Source organism: Melanotaenia boesemani, chromosome 24 (genome assembly GCF_017639745.1).
Source record: "Melanotaenia boesemani isolate fMelBoe1 chromosome 24, fMelBoe1.pri, whole genome shotgun sequence".
In the NCBI taxonomy this organism is placed as follows: domain Eukaryota; kingdom Metazoa; phylum Chordata; class Actinopteri; order Atheriniformes; family Melanotaeniidae; genus Melanotaenia; species Melanotaenia boesemani.
In genome coordinates, this window is record NC_055705.1 from 3,739,804 (window position 1) to 3,755,716 (window position 15,913).

A 15,913-nucleotide genomic window follows, 5' to 3' on the forward strand; every position below is an offset into this window, starting at 1 on the left:
AGAGGCATGCGTGGTCAAAAGTTATTGAAAATTTTCTAATAGGAGGTGGCGTTCAGCGGCGGCGCCTCATCAAGTTTTGATGTTTCGCCAACAAGCACGGAATCTATTATTTCTGCAATACAACACTCATTCTGTACCAAACTGCATATATTTCTCTTCACTTCCATGCCGACCACATCTACAAGTCCTGATGTTGTCATCTGGACATTGCTCAACGCTGCATGGCGAGACCGTGGCGCCATGACAAGGTTGGATAAAACGCCATGACATCATTATTGAGTATAAATCCCTCAATTTTCATCCAATCAGCATCACACTTGCACTGATTAATCAGAGTCTGCTTCTTAACAGATATATGTAATTACTTCTGGTCTTGGCCTAAGCCCCGCCCACTTGAAACAGGAAGTGCCTTTTTCCTGCAGCAGGGTCCCTCTCGTCAGGGATTAACCTCACACACTCTACAGTGCTTCAGATCAGGTCAAACCCTTTCATGATATAAGAGAAAAAAAAACCTCAAGTTCCTTCCTCAAGCAAAACATGGCAAATGGCGTCCACCGCCATGAAACAGGAAGTACTTGTAACTGACCCAATGTACTCCTGATCTCGACCAAACTTGGCAGGGAGGACAGTGGTCAGGCCTGGAACTGATTCAAATACACATATGCTGGTAATATGGCTCTATAGCGCCCCCTATCAATATTTAGTCTATCAGCTCCACCCACTGCTTTGAACGACATAGTAAAATGTGGCATATTTATATAACATGCCAGGACAAACAAAAAAGCCAGTTCATGTCCTGATGTTCTCAACACCATAGCCCTGGGAAAAGGAAGTCCCACCATTTTAACCCTTTATCCTCTGTATAACTAATTCAAACTCATTAACATCGCCCTTCATGAACTCATGGTTGATAAGTTGACTGTCTTCTTGCAGCATCATGATTAAAATGGCTTCCTGTGATGGTTATATCATTCACCATGAAACAGGAATTGGCTCTAAACCTGCAGTCAGTTGACCAATTGATCTGATACTTTCCTGTTCTCATTAGAGTTCCAACCTGAACATGGTCCTACATTAAAACAACTTCACCACCACCTAGTGGCCACGTGGAATTTTCCTCTTGATGAAATCATTTTCCAGTTTGTGGGAATTCAACACAGTTTGTAAGAAACAAGGTCATGAACGCTTCAGATGTCATCACTGGTCAGACTGAGGTGCAAGCTGATCCTCACATGATGAAAATCACCTCTTCATGGAGATAAGCTCTGGAAGAATGGGCATATGGATGTGGGAGCGATTGCGTTCGTGCTGCAGGAGGGAGGTTGCTGGCTGATAGGGCGGTGCAATAGGCCGAAGCGGCGCCAGAGGTGCGAGGGCCTCCAACGCTGCTTGCAGCTTTAATCTTCTTCTTATTATTCTTCTTAAAAGTAAATCGCATTTTAGGGAACCTGAACATGCGCGAAAACGCGCCTAATTTTGCGTACCCCCCCAAAGGAATGCGTAAATTTAGGTATTTTGGGGTGCTCGGGACTGTTCGGGCAAAATTGAACGAGAGCGCCACCTATTTATGATGCCCCGCCACTGCACATCATCAATCTTTATGAAAATCACTACACATATTCCAAATGCTCGGGTGAACAAAAAATCCTCTTGGAGCAACAGCCTAAAACCAACAGGAAGTTGGCCATTTTGGGTCAAAGCCGCCATTTTGGCGTTTTACTGACATTCTCAAAATCTATCTCCTCCTAGAGATTTTATCGTACCGCTACCAAAATAGCTCAGGATGTCCAGAAGGCATGTGTCTTTGAAAGTTATTGAAAGTTTTCTAATAGGAGAAAGGGCATGGAGGGGGCGGGGCCTCAAAGTTTGACGTCTCGCCATGAAGAACGAAAGTGATATAACTTCCACATAAAACAATATATCCCAACCAGAATGGCCATGTATGATGCCAGTCCCATCCTGAAAACATCTACATGTCAATATTTGGGTTATGCATTGGCCACACCCCCTGGCGACAGGAAGTCATGGTTTTTACTCGGACACCCAATGATCTCATGTTTTGGACACAACCAGGTCCAAACTGGGTCAGACAGCAGAAAACAAATTGGTGATGATATCCAGTGCAAACTGTTGCTCTACGCTGCAGGGCAAGACCGTGGCGCCATGGCGATCTTCAATAAGACGCCATGACATCATAAATCACTATAAATCCCTCAATTTTCACCCGATCCTCATCAGACTTTCAGGGATTAATAAGGGTCTGGCCCTGAACAGATCCATTTCAACAATTCCGGTCTAGCCGTAAGCCCCGCCCACTTTCAACAGGAAGTGCTTTTTTTCAGACGCCGGGGTCCATCTCCTCAGGAATGAAACTTACGCACTTGAAACTGCTTCACAACACGTCAAACCCTTTCATGATACCACAATAAAAATCTCAAGTTCCTTCGCCAAACGTAACCATGGCGAATAGTGGTCCGACGCCATCAAACAGGAAGTACTTGTGACTGAACCATTGTAACGTTGATCTCCACCAAACTTGGCAGGAAGGAACGCGGTCAGGCCTTGAACTCAGCCACATTGACATATGCTGGAAAAATTGCAATATGGCTCTATAGCGCCCCCTACAAATATTTAATTGATCATAACTGCCCACTACATTGTCCGATATGGCTGAAATCCAGTATATTGATAGAACTTGGGAGGATGTACAAAAAAGTCTCTTGGACCTATATGACAACTTCAACAGGAAGTCGGCCATTTTGAAAAGACTGTCATTTTTGGGGTCATTTTTGCATGTTTCTTTGCCTTGCATTTGAACGAACTCCTCCTACAGATTTTATCGTATTTACCTCAAACTCAGTCAGAACACTCCAGAGGCATGTGTGGTCAAAAGTTATTGAAAATTTTCTAATAGGAGGTGGCGTTCAGCGGCGGCGCCTCATCAAGTTTTGATGTTTCGCCATCAAGCACAGAATCCATTATTTCTGAAATACAACACTCAGTCTCCACCAAACTGCCCATGTTTCACTTCAGTTCCATGCCGACCACATCTACATGTCCAGATGTTGTCATCTCGACATTGCTCAACGCTGCATGGCGAGACGATGGCGCCATGACAAGGTTGGATAAGACGCCATGACATCATTAATCATTATAAATCCCTCAATTTTCATGTTATCACCATCACACTTACAGTGATTAATCAGGGTCTGCTCCTGAACAGATACATAGAACTACTTCTGGTCTTGGCCTAAGCCCCGCCCACTAGAACCAGGAAGTGCCTTTCTCAGACACCGGGGTCCCTCTCATCAGGGATTAACCTCACACACTCAAAAGTCCTTCAGATCAGGTCAAACCCTTTCATGATACTACAGAAAAAAACCTCAAGTTCCTCCCTCAAGCAAAACATGGCAAATGGCGTCCACCGCCATGAAACAGGAAGTACTTGTAACTGACCCAATGTACTCCTGATCTCCACCAAACTTGGCAGGGGGGACAGTGGTCAGGCCTGGAACTGATTCAAATACACATATGCTGGTAACATGGCTCTATAGCGCCCCCTGTAAATATTTAATCTATCAGCTACAACCACTGCTTTGAACGACATGATAAAATGTGGCATATTTATGTAACATGCCAGGACAAACAAAAAAGTCTCTTCATGTCCTGATGTTCTCAACACCACAGCCCGGCCCCCTGGGAACAGGGAGTCCCACCATTTTAACCCTTTATCCTCTGTATAACTAATTCAAACTCATTAATATCATCCTTCATGAACTCATGGTTGAAAATATCACTGACTTCTCACAGCAGCATGATTAAAATGGCTTCCTGTGATGGTTATATCATTCGCCATTATACAAGAAGTGGCACAAACCCTGCTGTCAGTTGACCAATTGAGCTAATATTTTCCTATTCTCATTAGAGTTCCAACCTACATTAAAACAACTTTACCACCACCTAGTGGCCACGTGGAATTTTCCTCTTGATGAAATCATGCTCCAGATTGTGGGAATTCAACACAGTTTGTAAGAAACAAGGTCATGAATGCTTCAGATGTCATCACTGGACAGGCTGACGTGCAAGTTGATCTTCTGATGAGGAAAATCACCTCTTGATGGAGATAAACTCTGGAAGAATGGGTATATGGCTGTGGGCAAGAGAGGCTGTGTTGCTGGAGGGAGGTTGCCGGCTGATGGGGCGGTGCAATAGGCCGGAGCGGCGCCAGAGGTGCGAGGGCCTCCAACGCTGCTTGCAGCTTTAATTAACTTTATTTCTCTTCCTACTGTGTAAAATGACATTTTCATTATTGCCATAAAAATAAAGAGTTCTTATAAAGAGTTCCTATCGGTTCTAAGACGCCCTCACATGCAGGCTGACATCTTGTCTGTACAGTAAGGGCATCTTACAACTATCACTGAAACCCAAGAAGTCCTTGAAGGGTCCAGTTATCTACTCCATGTTTTCATCTTCTTATTTTAAACTCTGGTAGCAGTGGTCTCTGATTTCCTGTTTCTACCGCGTAAGGTCCCCGTATCTTTCTAGCTCAGTTTGCTCAACATGTTGAAATGTTTTCCCAGTGTGGACGCTTGTGTCTGCAGTAATCATAAGAACTTGTGCTTCAGCAACAAGGAAAAAAAACATTTTGTATGATGGCATGGAATACGTTTAACATAATAAGCAATGAGAATATTTTTACACTTTTGGGCGGCTATATTTAACAAACAACCCGTGATGAAATGTTTTAAACTGAAAGTTTTGCATACATCTGCCCCGTGGCTGTAACATAGTGGTGGAAAAATGTTTCTGATTCTTACATTTTTAAAATATGTCGTTGTATAAAATTTTAAGTTTTTATGGCTTTTTTTTTTTTTTTTGGATTTCTTTAGTATTTTAGCTGGTGGGGATTCTTAATGCAGTAATGCAGTACAGCCTAAAGTAAAACAAAATATTGTGCAGAGGAATGCAGAGGAAGGTAGAAAGTGTGTGTGAGCTGAGGTGAATTCAGCAGCATGGATCAGTGTGAGGACACGGATGAGACGGCTCCTCTGCTCCGGCATCAGCAGAGTCGGAGCAAAGCTCAGAGGTGAGATAATAATGTCCATGATCTCTCCTCCATGTCGGAGCTCATCTTATATCTCTGCATCATCAGCGTTCATACTGAGTTTTATCTGTGTGTGTTGCTACAGTGCAGCACAGCAGAGCACACAACGTTCTGCAGGACCTGAACCGGAACCCAGCAGCGAGTCCTCCAATCTGGTCTCTAGATGTCTGCAGTGGTGTTGCTCTCTCTGGTACCTTCTGTTTTTAGCTTCTCCTTCTTCTGCAGCCCTGAGACGTTTATCCACCTGACAGGAATCCTTAAACTCATTTGTGACTTCACAAAGTTTTTAAGTCAGACTTTAAACTCTGATGGAGCAGTTCAGGTGGAAGTTTGGAGAAATCCACACTTAAGGACCCACTTTCAATTAGTTCTGATCTCTGAGGTCCAAGAAATCTCACCTCAGACCTGATCAGACCAGGTCCTGTTTCCACACCAGTTCTAACTCTATAATCAGAAAACTTCATTTGAAAGAGGAGTTGTGTTCAAACATGTGACCAGCTGTAAGTCTTTAAGTCTTCATCAGAACACCGAGACACTAGAACCAGAACCAGAGTCCCTGTACATGCAGACCTTTTCTACCAGCAGCGTTTTAGTCCAGGTGTGGGCTCGACACAGAGCTGCAGCCAGTGTTCATCTGAACATCTTCATTGTGGTCTTCATCACTGTTTTGCAGTAATACTCAGAGACCAGACTCTCCTGAACCTGGACCTGAACCCATGCCAGAATCTGAGCCAGTATTGGGATTCGAACCAGAACCAGAACCTGCTGAATCAGAAGCTGAGCCTACGTCTGAACCTGCTGTTTTAGAATCTGAACCAACACCTGAACTTGTGCCAGGACCTGAACCAGGATCTGAATCTGTTCCTGAACCTGTACCCGAGTCTCTACTTGTTGAATCAGAAGGTGAACCAGGACCTGGACCTGAACCCGTCTCTCAACCCGAATGTTCTCCTGTAATCTTTCAAGTTCACCTTGATGCTGCTGCACCCAGTTCTTCCAGGTATGTAGCAGGAAGATGGTTCAACATACTGCAGGTCTTTCTACAGGCCTCTGGTGGACCTGGAGTTCTGATCCCAGTTATCAGCATCCCTGTAGTGTGAGTACAGATTTAAAAACGTCTTTCTGGACAGCTGAAATAATTTTAGACTGAAAGACACGGTGAGTCTGCCACTGCTGTTTGGTTCTGTAGTTTAAACAGCCGGTGTTATCAGTCTGCTGATTGGCTGCTTGGAACAGGTAAAAGTTCACAGTAAAACTAAAGTACCGTCCAACTGGTCCAGCCAGAGAGGAGGAGGCAGCCAAATCAGCAGTCTGCAACCACATTCAGCCGTCACAACCCGACAGAGGCCCGAGACACTGACAGAAACCTTTATTAGTCCCTCGGTGGGGAAACTGGTTCAACTGTAAGCAGAAGGTGTAACAACACAATAAGTAATATGTACAGTCTGACAGGGTGATTATGTACAGTATGTAAACATGTACATAAACATGTAAACACCATTTACATGTGTTCATTGTACAGTCTGACAGGGTGAATATGTACAGTATGTAAACATGTACATAAACATGTACATAAACACGTAAACACCATTTACATGTGTTCATTGTACAGTCTGACAGGGTGAATATGTACAGTATATAAACATGTACATAAACACGTATATAAACACGTAAACACCATTTACATGTGTTCATTGTACAGTCTGACAGGGTGAATATGTACAGTATGTAAACATGTACATAAACATGTACATAAACACGTAAACACCATTTACATGTGTTCATTGTACAGTCTGACGGCAGCACGGAGGAAATATCAGTAAAATTCGGGCCCTGTGATTTCTGAGATGCAGTAAACGTGGACAGAATCACAATATTTGACAATGTCCGTGGATCAATAATAAAATGTGGAATCTTGTGGAGTTTGCTCATACGACGGTGTAGATAAATGTCTCCTTACCAGACCTCTGCAGAGCTGAATGAATTCAGTCATTTGACTGAAATTGGGCACCTCTGGTGATCTGTTAATCTCCACCAATTCACACCTTCCTCAGCCAAGAAGGAAAGAACAAGAAAAGCCAGATGAGAGCTTGAATGAATTTTGACTTCTGCAGCTCAGTCTGGTGACGTCACCTTAACCAACGGGGCTGTGGTGGACCCATCAGACCCTTTTCTTAATTTATACATACATCACTCGCACAAAACTGCTTCAGGAGTGCAGAGAGCGTGGCTGTTAGGTCAGCTAGGTTGGGTTTTTCTTTACCGAGGAAATTAGAGCAGTGCTGGACAGTTGTGTATTTGACTGTTAAAACTGCTGAGGTGAGAAGGCATGCGTTCAGGAAATAGGTTTTCAGCAGTTATTTGTGAAGAAACACCGGTGAGTAGCCAGGATTTGTTTCATCAGCTGCACAAACTGGAAGGCAATGGCTGGCACCGGTGTTACACCAAAATCTGTGGCCCATCAGAATCTGTGACCGCAGGGAGGCGATAGTACATTTCTCTGTGTGTGCGTCTTTGAAGACGAGTGAAGTCTTGAAAACAGATGCTGAAGTTGCTGATGCTTTAGTAGTGCATGGCCACATCTGGTGTTAGTGATGCGTTGACACAGCTTGATAATATGTGGCTGCTGAATAACATCTTGTGGCCTTGAAAAGATTGAGTCACATAATGAGACACAAAGTTCAGGATTTGTTGGACTGTCCTCAAATAGAAATGATCTTTTCATGTTGTGCACATGTGTGTAAGTAGGACACTGTGATGGTAGGATGGAGTGTTAGGACACCAACCTGATTTTTAGCTACACAAACTACACCTTGGACCTGTCGGTGTGTGTGGGCCACATATTTAGTCAGGATTAATCATCAGCTCTGCACATTTGCAGGATCCACAGACCCGACCATGTGAACTCTGAGGATCAGGATAAACGCTGTGAAGAGATCCACAGACTGTGGGACGATTCTGTAAGTCCATGTTCATCCACCTCCTGTTCTCTAGTGGAGCCTCGTAGTTTTGTTTTCACTGTGATTCTGACCTTAATTTCCAGGAATGTTGTTGAATGTTCTCCGTGATGTTCATCTGAGGGTGGACTTACTGAAAGACTTTCTTTTTGGTCCCGTTACTTTAAACATTAGAAGGAAGCTGAACTTTCTTTTTCACGTTTTTAAGTAAATTTCTAGATGTAAATATATTAAAATAAAATAGATAAATATAAATTATGGTGAGAAGATGTCGGATGTTTGAATTATTCCATGAAAAAAACTGAAAAACTACAAAAAAAAACAGAATTAGTTATTATATCTATATTTAAAAACATTAGTTCATTCTTTAGCATTTTTAGCCGTGCATTAAGAGCCAGGGTGAAAAGTCCAGAGGGCCACTTGCTGCTCCGGAGCCGCAGGTTGAACACCCCTGAATTAGTGTTGGTAAAGAAAAGATTACTGTATTTTCTTCACATAGCAATAGGCCTTATTTTAAAGGAAAAGGACATTTTGTGCTTAACAATGCGATAATTAATCACGATAAATCACGTTTTTTTTACAATTAATTACGATTTTTAAAAAATTGTAATTGTTTTTTAACCTGGTTCATGTTTTTATTGTGACTAGTTTTGAATGAATAAGTTGAATTTTAACTCGTACTAAAGGTTTTGATGAAAATAGAATTGTTTCTTAGTTTTACCAAAGTCTGGTTGGTCAACAGTTCAAATGAATGAATGAATGAATGAATGAATGAGCGAGCGAACGAACGAACGAACGAACGAACGAACGAACGTTTAAAAGACATAAAAAGAACAGAAACATCATTTAAATTCAACATGTTGAAAAAGTGGTAGGAAAAATCAGTCTGTTTAATAATAATAATGTTAACGCTACTTATTCATTATTTCAGGAATTAAAATGTTGGCTGTTGGAAACTTTGGAAGATTTGGACACCAGGGAGCTGAAATATTTCCACTGGTACCTGCAGAATGCCGATGAATCAGTGGACGGCTTCAGATCCATCAAAAAGAGTCGTCTGGAGCATGCGGACAGGTTGGACACAGTAGATCTGATGGTGCAGATGTACACCACCGAGGCCAGAGAGGTGGCGGAGAAGATTTTAACAAAGCTCGACAGCATTACAGGTCTGTCAGAGGGAAAGAAAACAGAAGAAATGAGATATTATACTCAAAGGTTATGACCATGATGTATTGTAGGAACAAATCTTTCTTGGTCTCCAACAGAAAAGTGTTTTCCTGAAGAGATGCTGCAGGATGACGCTTCCGTTCCCGCTGCTGCAGCAGGTGGGTTCAGCATCGGAAATCCAAGGAAAACTGGTTGAACTGAAGCTGGGATGTAATGATTGTTTATTTTTATTTCAACTACAGTAATATCAGATCCTTCTCAAAGTCCATCCAATTGTTTTTCCCCCATTCAGCGTAGTTATTAAAGTAAAACTAACTATGATGGTCCCAAATTCAGGTGGTGGAGTTTTATTCTGATTATAAAATGTGTTTGAATAATGAAATAAAGGTTTTTTGTTGTGTTTAACCTGCTGCAGACAGATAAGTTTGGAGGTTAAGAGGATTAGAAACGGACTGAGAGATGATATTTAAGGCTAATACTAAACTCTGAAGACAACCCCAGTTCTAAAAATGTGGAGCTTTGTGTAAAATGTCAGAAGTAGAATGATTTCCAAATCTCATGAACCCATATTTTATTTCCAGTAGAACACAAACATCACATGGAACTACTTTTTACAGACGTGCTGCTGCTCATATTTTCCATCACATAGTAAAATTTCAGTTTTATCATCTGATGTGTTGATGATGGTCTGTTGGGAATAAAATTAAAAGTATTTTAGTAAACATATGGGCTGATAAGGTTTAGACATCACTGTATTCTGTTTTATTCACAGTTACAACGTCTTCGGAGTTGAGGTTGTAGAAACACTTTGCTAGTTTGAGTTTATGCACAGAAACGACCGTCAGAACAAGCGATAATTCAATATGGTGTTTAAATAAACCAGCATATGACATCGTCACATCCAGTAATTATGCTGCTGCTCTGCTGGCTCATACATGCAGAATGATTAAAGACTAAAGGATGGATGCTGTCTGTGTTGAACATGACTCTAAATGTAAATTGACCCACACATGATAGACTGAGGAAGTCATTGTGATAGTGTGACTCTGGATCTCAGCGCACCATTGTCCCTGTAAGCTCATTTCCCTGAAACAACACAGTTTGATGTATTCGTCTTCTTCCTCTTCCTGTAGATAAAGAGCTTTCTGTGATGCTGAGTGACTTCATTAAGAAGGTGTCGAAAGAAAACCTTACGCAGCTCTTGGAGTCTCTGATAACAGACAACGTTCTGACTGATCTGGAAAGGGCCTCCATACTCGAGGAGAACCACACCAGAGTAAATAAGGCCAGCTGCTTTGCTGATGTTGTGAGAGAAAAAGGAGATGAAGCCTGCAAGAGGATGATCGGACATCTTGAAATCATAAATCCTTCACTATCCTCCGAGCTGGGTTTGCCCTCTGAACACGTACCTAAATCTGAAACTAAATCACAGCCTGAACCTGTTCCTGAGCCTGAACCTGCACCTCGTCCTGAACAATATTCCCCCTCTCCTCAGAAGTAAGTTTTAATAACATATTTATCTAATGCAGGTATTATGACTGTATGTCAAACATGTTTCATCGTTATTTACAAGCCAAGGATCAGATTCATTAACTTACTGTTAAGCGCCGCATCCAGCATGTAGCAGGTGAGAGGCAGGTACAGTTTTTTTTTATACTATGAGAGATGTTAGCTTCGTAAAAACATGTTCAGTGCAGGCCATCAAAATAAATGTGGCAAAGAAGCTAAAGCCAGAGATCTTTACCTCTGTCACGTTATTTCTCTGAGCTCAGGGCTGGTGATGCTGCAAAGCTCTAACTGAAAGGTGAGGTGTACGTATACGAGGTACTTAGTAAAAAGTGATTATAAACATGTGCTGCAGGAGACTTTTAAATTAACCACAGGAATGACCCAGAAAAACCCCACCTATACCCAGTTTCTGAAGGAATATGACAGAGAGGTTGTTCAACATCTTAAAGAATGTTCCACAGACTTTCAGTTCTTATTTTGCTGTTTGGTCATTTAGTGGTTCGGAAATTAAAATCTGGCTTGAAGAAGGAGTTCCAGTGTGTGTTTGAGGGGATCGCTAAAGCAGGAAACCCAACCCTTCTGAACCAGATCTACACAGAGCTCTACATCACAGAGGGAGGAACTGCAGAGGTCAATGATGAACATGAGGTCAGACAGATTGAAACAGCATCCAGGAAACCAAACAGACCAGAAACAACCATCAGACAAGAAGACATCTTTAAACTCCCACCTGGAAGAGATGAACCAATCAGAACAGTGATGACAAAGGGAGTGGCTGGCATTGGGAAAACTGTCTTAACACAGAAGTTCACTCTGGACTGGGCTGAAGACAAAGCCCACCAGGACATCCAGTTCTTGTTTCCACTGACTTTCAGAGAGCTGAATGTGCTGAAAGAGAGAAAGTTCAGCTTGGTAGAACTTGTTCATCACTTTTTTACTGAAACCAAAGAAGCAGGAATCTGCAGCTTTGAAGAGCTCCACGTTGTCTTCATCTTGGACGGTCTGGATGAGAGTCGATTTCCTCTGGACTTCCACAACAATGAGTCCCTGACTGATGTTACAGAGTCCACCTCAGTGGATGTGCTGCTGACTAACCTCATCAGGAGGAACCTGCTTCCCTCTGCTCGCCTCTGGATAACCACAAGACCTGCAGCAGCCAATCAGATCCCTCCTGACTGTGTTGGCATGGTGACAGAGGTCAGAGGGTTCACTCACCCTCAGAAGGAGGAGTACTTCAGGAAGACGTTCTTAGATGAGGAGCAGGCCAGCAGGATCATCTCCCACATCAAGACATCACGAAGCCTCCACATCATGTGCCACATCCCAGTCTTCTGCTGGATCACTGCTACAGTTCTGAAAGGTTGTTCTGGAAACCAGAGAGGGAGGAGAGCTGCCCAAGACCCTGACTGAGATGTACATCCACTTCCTGGTGGTCCAGACCAAAGTCAAGAAGGTCAAGTATGATGGAATCAGAATCAGAATCAGAATACTTTATTAATCCCTTTGGAATTCCTCAGGGAAATTTGTGTTTCCAGTACAACCCATCCAAGACTAGACAATAACAACAACATATAACACAAACAGGATCAGGCAAACTGAGGCAGCAGCCGTTTCTACAGTGCTCCTTTGTCTTAGATATAGGTGAAAGGTAACATTAGGGGAGTAAGATGCAGCTGGAGAGGATAAAAAAAGGCATCTCCACACTGGGCCTAAGGGCCCATTATTGAGATACAAAAAACACTCCTCAATACATAAAGAACATAACTCAGACATTCACAACGTCAGAAACGCGTGGCGGGGGGTCTCCCGTCGCAGCAAGTGCAGACACAGCTGAGCGCGTCCGATCAACCCGCTGCCAGGGAATGGAGGGAGGGGGGAAGGGACAACCAAGGCAGTGAATCACGGGGAGGTGTATCTGTAGTGGTGTACTTGAGTGTGGTGCGTGTGTGTGCGTAAAAGTGAGCATATGAACTTTGTCCCAGTTCTCCATCACAGTCTCTGCCGCCTGATGATAGTGGGGCATCCTTGGGAGCTGGATCCAGGTTAAAGTCCACCGCCCGTGAGGAGGGTGGGGGACTGAGCATCTGTCAACATAACATTCCAGGGAGCTTTTAACCAGCCATCCAAGGCCAGTACAGGGAGCCGAATTTGATAACAGCATTTGTTTTGGTTCAGGCCAGAGCTGTTTCGTCTGCCTTGAGTCTCTCAGTGGTCCCACTGGCAACTCCAATCATCCGAATTGTGGGTCATTTTCCATCCAGCCGAGCCGACAACTTCTCCAAGTTGGTGACCACCTTACGTACAAGCTCAGAAATCGCAACCAGTTTGCCATCCAGAGCTTGAATAGCCTCCAGTTTACGATTTAGCTCCTGCAACGCCAAAGTCTGATTGTTCATAGCTCGACACACACCAGCACAGAAATCCGGCAGCTTGCCAGTGACCGCCGACAGTGTCCGAATTTTGCGATATGCCAGGAAACCGCCCGCTCCAAACAGCAGGAACCCAGTTATCATGAATCCGAATGTATAGATGTCTTCAGCGTCCTCGACAGACAGGATCGACAGACACATGACTTTCCACGCTCCCCAGGAATCCATCACATATCCAGCCGAAAACGTTCCGCCAGGGCAAGCAGGCTCCCCTACGCCTGTTTTCCGGTTCGAATAAATTTGGTCGACTGCATTTAGGGACCAACTGATCAAATCCATATTCAAGATTTGAGTTTTGGAAAGAAATGCAGAGAGAGACTCAGAGATGACAGGACAAGTAGCAGGGCAGAGTGGGAGAGGGAGGGAGAAGAAAAGCGTCTGCCTCGGTTGAGAGCCGGAAGAAGACGAAACAAACAAGAAATGTAAAACATCTCAATCAGAGAGATGTGGACGAGGCCTTACTGAGTCCAAATGGACACCTGGACTTGTTCCTCCGCTTCCTCCTGGGTCTTTCACTGCAGACCAATCAGAGTCTCCTACGAGGTCTGATGACACAGACAGGAAGTAGCTCACAGACCAATCAGGAAACAGTCCAGTACATCAAGAAGAAGATCAGTGAGAATCATTCTGAAGAGAGAATCATCAATCTGTTCCACTGTCTGAATGAACTGAATGATCGTTCTCTAGAGAAGGAGATCCAACAGTCCCTGAGATAAGGAAGTCTCTCCACAGAGAACCTGTCTCCTGCTCAGTGGTCAGCTCTGGCCTTCATCTTACTGTCATCAGAACAAGATCTGGATGTGTTTGACCTGCAGAAATACTCTGCTTCAGAGGAGGCGCCGCACAACAAACACAGCAGCTGAGGCCGGCCTGCAGCAGTCTTTGTTATTGTCATGGTTGGAGGCGAGGCCAGATGTTGTAGATGTGGTTTTCCCATGTCAGAAAATGGCTGAATGCAGTGCTCAGGTATTTTGTTTAGCACTCAAATTAAAGCATCTCACTTTTGAATTCAGTCTTACTTTAAACATTTTATTTTTTAATGAAGATGGTCCTACAAACATAATCAGGCCTGAAGAAGGGTAGGAGGATGAGGGCGGATGCTCGGCTGGTGTAAAACCCTTAGTTGCTGGCTACCTACGCTGATTTGTGGAGACTGATATATTGTGTGTTTTCCAGAATATGTGCCTTAAGGATGCTCAGGTTTATTTAGAACAAATTTTATATTTAGAGCATGATTGTAAGAATATTTACCTCAAACTGTCTAAATGACTTTAAAAGCTGCCTACAAAGGTTTCTATAAACCTCAGTAATACACAAGAACGAAATGTGTATTGGAAAACTTTACTAATAATCGGAATATTGAATTTTTGGTCTTAATCATAATTTTGTCATTTCTTCATGTTTAGTGACGGAAAAGACATGGAAGCAATTGGTAATTTTCTGGTTTGGCTGGGAGATTCCCTTGCATGACATGCGGGTGGAGGTGGTACAAGCAGACCATCCGACATCTTCCACCTGCTTCCACATCCTACGCTTGCATAGCCACTAAATACGATCAGTTCCAACTAAGTCTGGAAGGCTGCATTACAACTAATGACTCTGACTTTGGACTAATATGAACTCTAAAACATGACATCACAAGCAGTTTGGCTGCATTCTTTTGTTAGGCCACTTTACACAGATTGTACAACACCAGAATTAGTTAAAAGCATCCATTTTGTTAATGGTAAGTATAGTAAGTTTTTATTACAAATGGTATCAAAACGAAAATGTTTTTCATGCATGCAGCGCTGGCGTTGAAGTCTGCCGTCCCACAGAGACATCAGAGTTGGTGACCCCTGACTGGAATGCAGGCACTGGGTCCTAAGACCCACGGGGATGGGAAACCCTGTTCTAATCCTCATGTTCATGAAAAAAACGAGGAAATGATTTTTATGTTGTTTGCATCTTCATTCTTAATTTTCAAACCTGTTTGGTTTTCTCTAAAATTGCAAGTTAGTGTCTGTTTTACCATTTTAGACAACATTAAGAATAGAAAATATTGGGTCATTGAATTTGTGTAAAGTTTGGCAGTTTGATTGCAGTTTCCATTGTACATGGCAATAAACTTTATCAAAAACCATCTAAAGAAGCCGACTCAGTTCAGGAGAAACGTTTTTGGAACCGATTAAACCAGGGGTCTGTGACCTTTACAATCCAAAGAGCCAATTTTCCCTCAGTCCAGGTAAATAAAACTCTTTAAAAAAACAACTTTTGATAAAGATCTACTATAGGAAATTGTCATTTTTAAATAACCACATTTTTATTTCTATTTTTAGCTTTTAAAATAAACATAAAACTTTTGAAAAAATAGGATAAACAGACTTTCTTCTATGGTATGTAGATATTTGTGGAAAATGATGCATAAGAAAAACAGCCCAGAGTTTCTGACCTTATGACACGGTACTTTTAGTGTCATTATGTTGTGGAAATTCAATGCAATTTTTCCATGAAAAAAATAAAAACAAAAATGCTAAAAACCTGCATTTATTATATCTATATTTAAAATCATTAGGTATTTCTTTAGCATGTTTAGCCATGTATTAAGAGCCATTGTGGAAGGTCCAAAGAGCCACTTGTGGCTCCGGAGCCGCAGGTTGCAGACCTCTGGATTAAACTAAAATCAACTTGTACCAGAATGGTGGGAAGAAGAAAGTATGGATCAGGCCGGGAACTAATCACATACTGTGGAAGCAACAAAGGATTTT

The 15,913-nt window shown here is 42.6% G+C and overlaps 1 protein-coding gene across 1 annotated transcript; it reads left to right on the forward strand.

Moving 5' to 3' along the window:
* The first annotated feature begins 4,572 nt into the window (after positions 1-4,572).
* LOC121635931 lies at positions 4,573-10,729 on the forward strand. The gene is made up of 9 exons (XM_041979369.1): positions 4,573-4,647; positions 4,970-5,086; positions 5,190-5,294; positions 5,778-6,104; positions 6,348-6,353; positions 7,986-8,064; positions 8,993-9,227; positions 9,327-9,386; positions 10,362-10,729. The coding sequence occupies exons 2-9, from the start codon at positions 5,013-5,015 to the stop codon at positions 10,727-10,729; spliced, it is 1,254 nt and encodes a 417-aa protein (XP_041835303.1). The 5' UTR covers positions 4,573-4,647; positions 4,970-5,012.
* The last annotated feature ends 5,184 nt before the right edge of the window (positions 10,730-15,913 follow it).

What these genes read in the sequence shown, in the direction of transcription:
- LOC121635931 (XM_041979369.1), top strand. Translation starts at nt 5,013, where the DNA reads ATGGATCAGTGTGAGGACACGGATGAGACGGCTCCTCTGCTCCGGCAT. An exon ending in CAGTGGTGTTGCTCTCTCTG is followed by an intron (nt 5,295 to 5,777) that starts GTACCTTCTGTT and finishes ACTGTTTTGCAG; the next exon opens with TAATACTCAGAGACCAGACT. An exon ending in AAAGCTCGACAGCATTACAG is followed by an intron (nt 9,228 to 9,326) that starts GTCTGTCAGAGG and finishes GGTCTCCAACAG; the next exon opens with AAAAGTGTTTTCCTGAAGAG.